General features: G+C 46.5%; 2 protein-coding genes across 2 annotated transcripts in view; one reads left to right on the forward strand and one right to left on the reverse strand.

Annotated features, from left to right (window-relative positions):
• The window catches only part of VIPAS39 (VPS33B interacting protein, apical-basolateral polarity regulator, spe-39 homolog), a 41,831-nt gene extending 39,250 nt beyond the window's left edge, over positions 1-2,581 (reverse strand). Inside the window, exon 1 of the mRNA XM_003786942.3 lies at positions 2,441-2,581. The gene's annotated coding sequence lies outside the window, so the exon portion shown is untranslated. The remainder of the gene's footprint in view (positions 1-2,440) is intronic.
• Positions 2,582-2,756: 175 nt separating this feature from the next.
• AHSA1 (activator of HSP90 ATPase activity 1) overlaps positions 2,757-5,329 on the forward strand; it is an 11,894-nt gene continuing 9,321 nt past the window's right edge. Inside the window, exons 1-2 of the mRNA XM_003786946.3 lie at positions 2,757-3,214; positions 4,763-4,953. Of these exons, the coding sequence (XP_003786994.1) occupies positions 3,135-3,214; positions 4,763-4,953 (271 nt within the window). The 5' untranslated portion in view covers positions 2,757-3,134. The remainder of the gene's footprint in view (positions 3,215-4,762; positions 4,954-5,329) is intronic.

Consider the following 5,329-nt stretch of genomic DNA (forward strand, 5'->3'; position numbering starts at 1 on the left):
AAAAAAAAAAAAAAAAGGCAGACATAATGAAATCATCCTTCATGTTCGTAGGCATTGTAGTGAGGCAGCCTTGAATTCAAACCTTGGTTCCTCACATTCGAGTAAACTGGATAAATTATTTTACTTTAAGTCTTGGAGAAAATTATATCCTACCTCACAGGATTGCAGTGAAGAATAAAAAATGGACATAGGTCTCAGGAAATTACCTATAAAAGTGTCTAGCAGAAAGAATATACTATAGGTTCCTTTTAGTATTAAATATCTGACATCTTTCATTTTGGTTTCCTCATCTGTAAAATGGGCATAACAGATAACCTACCTTACAAAACTGCTATGAGGATTAAACTAGTTCATACATGTTAAGTGTGTTAAGTGCTCAGTGCCTGACACAAAATTAATGCTCAGTATTAATTTTCATTATTAATACATTGTTATAGTACATATCATAGAAAAACCTTATAAAACACTTTTGAGCAATCCTAAAGACTAAAAAAATATATATATATATATTTTTTGAGATAGTGTCTCACTCTGTCACCCTCAGTAGAGTACCATGGTATCATCATAGCTTACAGCAATCTTAAACTCTTGGGCTCAAGCAATCCCCTTGCCTCAGCCTTCCGTATAGCTGGGAGTATAGGTGCAGCCACAACATTGGGCTATTTTTAGAGACAGGGTCTCCCTCTTGCTGAGGCTGGTCTTAGACTCCTCCGCTCAGGCAATCCAACCACTTCAGCCTCCCTAAGTGCAAGGATTACAGGCATGAGCCACTGCACTGGCTTTACTTACTTATTATAAATTATTTTTGGTAGAGACAGGGTCTCACTAGGTTGCCCAGGCTAGTCTCAAATTCCTGGCCTCAAGTGATTTCCATCTCATCCTCCCAGAGCACCAGGATTACAGGAATGAACCACCATGCCAGGCCAAAAAATTAACAATACAAAAATTCTAAAAGTAACCACAAACACTTAAGGTGTGCATAGAACATATAAATGTCTCTGGCACACATGCCCGTTCATAAAGCACTTTATCATTCATTTGATCTTCAGAACTATTCTGTAATGTTGGCCTGGCAGATTCCATTCCCATTTCACTAACGAGGAAAATGAGACACAAAAGTATGAAGCAGGGGTCCTCAAACCTTTTAAACCGGGGTCCAGTTCACTGTCCCTCAGACTGTTGGAGGGTCGGACTGCAGACCCCAGGACAAGTTGGCTACTAAGCAGGACAGGGAGAGGCGGCAAAAACACCCGGGCGGGCCAGATAAACGCCCTAGACCGGCGCATGTGGCCCGCAGGCCATAGTTTGAGGACGCCTGGACTGTGAAGTAGCTAAGACACCTTTTAAATCACTCCTATTCCAGAGTATAATCCACGTATTCTGGCTGCTAGACCATTTTCATTGTCTTATATGGTCCTTCTACCTATTTTTCACTCTTAGAAAAAGTAGGGCAGATCATTCCTTCAGTAAATATCCACAAGTAGGCATAGAATGTACCTAATAGACCCAATAATCTGCCAGAGGATTTCTGGAATCCTTCTTAACCATGCAACGGCAATGGATATCTGACACAATTTGTACTTCTAGTCCTAAATGAGAAACTATATTTACCTGAGAAGTAGAGATAATGATTAAATGGCTCTAGAAGTTAGAAAGTAATCAGGTACGATTTTAAGAGTGACTGTGAAACATGCTTCAAAATACAATAGAACCTCCTTAGTTGACCACCTGCCGACAATGGCCACCTCTTTAAGTTGACCTAATCTTCACAGACTGGACAAGCACCACATGAACTCAACGGAAGTTCCTTATGCTGACCACCTCCTTACATTGACCAGTTTATTACAGTCCTTCCAGAAGTCAACTTACAGAGGTCATACTGTTGTTATTTCAGAGGATTGTCCCCTATTTACTGAGAGCCCACAAAGTAGGGAAACATCTGAGGTGAGAAGAGGAACACGACATAGGAAAACAGAAGGATCAGCAAAAACCCCACAACTGAGACGCTCCCTGACTCCGGACACTCCAAAACCCAACCCCTGAGATGTGAGAGCGGGTTTCAGTTTTCACCTCCCCAGTTATCGCCTCACTATACAGCTGAGGCTTGTGAACTGAGACCGGGGAACATGAATTAAACTATGACAACGCGACATTCAGGCAGCCACGGAACTAACACAGTGGGCAGAGCCCGGCGGATCCCCAGAGGAGTGAACGTTCATTCAGAATGAAATGTCCGCTTCTGGATCAAATGTTAGGGCTCACTCGCAGCCGCAACCCAAGGCGTACTCCATCCAGCTCCCGAGGGTCGCCCCGACTGGGAGAAGAGTGTCAGGCCCGGGGTGGCGGGGAGGGGAGGGGGACGCCTCATAAAACAGGAGGAAAGAGTCAAGATCCGGAGAGGCTGCAGATACGCGGCCCCAGGGGCTTGGGTCACCCTCACCTCTTCCACACCGAGCCCTCCCTCTCAGGACAGCGCCAGCCTCCGCCACCGCTGGACCAGCCTTTTTAGTCAGGCAGTGCGACATAGAGAAGGGGCGGAAGGTGACTGTCGCAGGGCGGAGAGCGACAACACGAGTAAAGAAAGAGACGCAAGGCATGCTGGAAGTTGTAGTTTCCTCTGCCGCTGTCAGGCGCGGTCGGCATGAACCAAGGGGTTTCTGAACTACAACCCCCCGAAGCCCCAGCGCAACTCGTAGGTCATTTCCTTTACTGTCAGGGCGACCTTCCGCGGTTGTACAGCTAGTTACTAACAAAACTATGACTCCCATGAGGCTTAGCAGGGCCAAGTTAAACTACAGGAAAACAATGACACGGGTTCTTTCTTTTCCTACGGGTGAGAAACGGTTGTGTGAGTGGGTTGTGCGCCCCTTTATGGAGAACGTGAGGGAACTTGAAGGGATTCTAGAACAAGCGGAACTTACGGCGCGGCAAGTTGGAACGGAAGTACCCGGTGGGAGTGGGGAGGAGCCGGAAGTTAAGGCAGGGAGGGGGTGGGGTGGAGGGAAAAGCAAGCAAGGAGGTGCTTGCGGCCGCTTCTAGTAGTTTCCAGACGCTGCCGGGCAGCTGGCACCAAGAGGTCCTCAGGCTGTCGCTGCGGCTGCTGAGGAGCTGGTGGCGGCGCGATAGGAGAGCCGATGGCCAAGTGGGGTGAGGGCGACCCACGCTGGATCGTGGAGGAGCGGGCGGACGCCACCAACGTCAACAACTGGCACTGGTGAGGTCCAATAAATCAGGCCTAGGGAGCTCGGCGGCCGGGCCAGGGTTTCGGGGTTCCTGGAACCTCGGCCTTGCCTGGAGATGGGGGAGGGTCCTTTTTGTGGGAGAGTTCCGTAGTCCCAGGCCTCTTCTCCACCCCCTGGCCTCGGTCTCGAAGTTTGAGGCGAGGGAGGTCGAAGTGGAGGGCTGCAACCTAAAGGAGGGGTTTCAGGAGACAAGAAAATAACGTCCTACTTTGCGGCATCCTGCCGGAGCAGGGACATGCTTCCTGCACGTGGCCAGAGGAGTCAGTGAGACACAAACCTCCTTTGATTGTATAGAGAGATTGCTGTGGAAGGTCTGCAATTCCTATTTGGCGCCTTAAGTGTCATTTCCAGGGGATCACTGTCTCAATAAGGCGGGAGTAGGTCTAGAACGTGTTCTGCAGGTGCTGAGACCAGAGTGATACAGTAGACTCTGCAGCCTCTAACCCGGAACTATTAAGTTGCTTGTGTTATAACTCCAGGTTGCCGAGCAGTCATGGTTTTATAACCTGACCCTTCTTCAAATCCTGCTGTCCTTCGTGAAATCTTACAGAAGTAATTATTTCCTTATCTTTGAACTCCAGTGAACTTTGTTTATACTGTATGTATTGTATTTTTGGTTTATTGCAGCTCTTTTTTGCTCTTTCCTCTTAATAAGTATGAAGGCAAATAGTGATTTTTCTTCTCTGTATCTCAGCTTGTGGCCTCTCAAAGTGCACGGAGTACTTGACCTAATTTTTGTTATTTTGAAGCCCTGGACTTAAAACGTTTTTGTGGCCATCTAGAGGGCATAGAATTTGTGGGAAGTTTATAGAAGTCTCGATTTGACAAATCAGAATGCTGTACTAATGAACTCAAGGTTATCGGTTTATTCCTTACTGGGCTGTTTAGCCAGATAACTATGTGGAGTGATCCAGTCTGTTCCTGACTTCAGCAACAAGTGCACAGTTTTCTACTTGCTTAAATGAAGGCTCTATGTTAAAAATGTCAGGTAGGATGTCGCCTGTGGCTCAGGGGGTAGGGCGCTGGCCCCATATACTGAGGATGGTGGGTTCAAACCCAGCCCTGGCCATACTGCACTAACAACAAAAATAGCCGGGCTTTATGACTGGTGCCTGTAGTCCTAGCTACTCTGGAGGCTGAGGCAAGAGAATCGCTGAAGCCCAGGAGTTGGAGGTTGCTATGAGCAGTGATGCCACGGCACTCTACTGAGGGCAATAAAGTGAGACTCTGTCTCTACAAAAAAAAAAAAAAAGTGTCAGGTAATCCTCAACACCATCATGCTGAGATAGGAAAGCATAATTTTCCATTTAGTTTATATCATTCTCTGCAGACTTTGTATTCAGAGCATGTGACCCCTTGTCTTCCTAAAAGAACGTAGCATGTTTTGTTGGCATATTGGAGTGGGACTGAGAATTGTGTTCTTTTCAAAGAAAGGCCAGTCTTTGACTTTGCATCCTCTTACATAGAACTGTGTATCCTCCATTTGATTGCTGATACTTAGCTTTGTTTCTGTTCTGCAGGACAGAGAGGGATGCTTCAAATTGGTCCACAGAGAAGCTGAAAACACTGTTCCTGGCAGTGCAGGTACAGAATGAGGAAGGCAAGTGTGAGGTGACAGAAGTGAGTAAGCTTGATGGAGAAGCATCTATTAACAACCGCAAAGGCAAACTTATCTTCTTTTATGAGTGGAGCATCAAACTGAACTGGACGGGTAAGTCTAAGCTGGGCTCTCAAGGAAGAGATTAACAGTATTTCAATTGAGCTGTTAAGTAGCTGGAGAGAACAGTTTTTGAGGAATTAAGAACTCTTGAAAGGAGAAGGCAAATAGGGATTTGGAGCCCTTCACAAAGCTGTACTGGGTGCTGAAATTTCCTTGCCACTGATTTAAATATTTGGATTTTCTTTCTCTGGATCTTAAGTCCCATCAGTGAAATGGCTGAGCCACTGCATCTTTGGGCCTTGGTCCATATTGGGTCACATGGAGGGTTCTTTTTTTTTTTTTTTTTTTTTGATGGAGCCTCAAGCTATCCCCCTGGGTAGAGTGCCATGGCATCACGCTCACAGCAACCTCCAACTCCTGGGCTCAA

The sequence above is a fragment of the Otolemur garnettii genome, unplaced genomic scaffold (assembly GCF_000181295.1).
Source record: "Otolemur garnettii isolate 467f Iridium unplaced genomic scaffold, OtoGar3 scaffold00020, whole genome shotgun sequence".
Classification (NCBI taxonomy): Eukaryota; Metazoa; Chordata; class Mammalia; order Primates; family Galagidae; genus Otolemur; species Otolemur garnettii.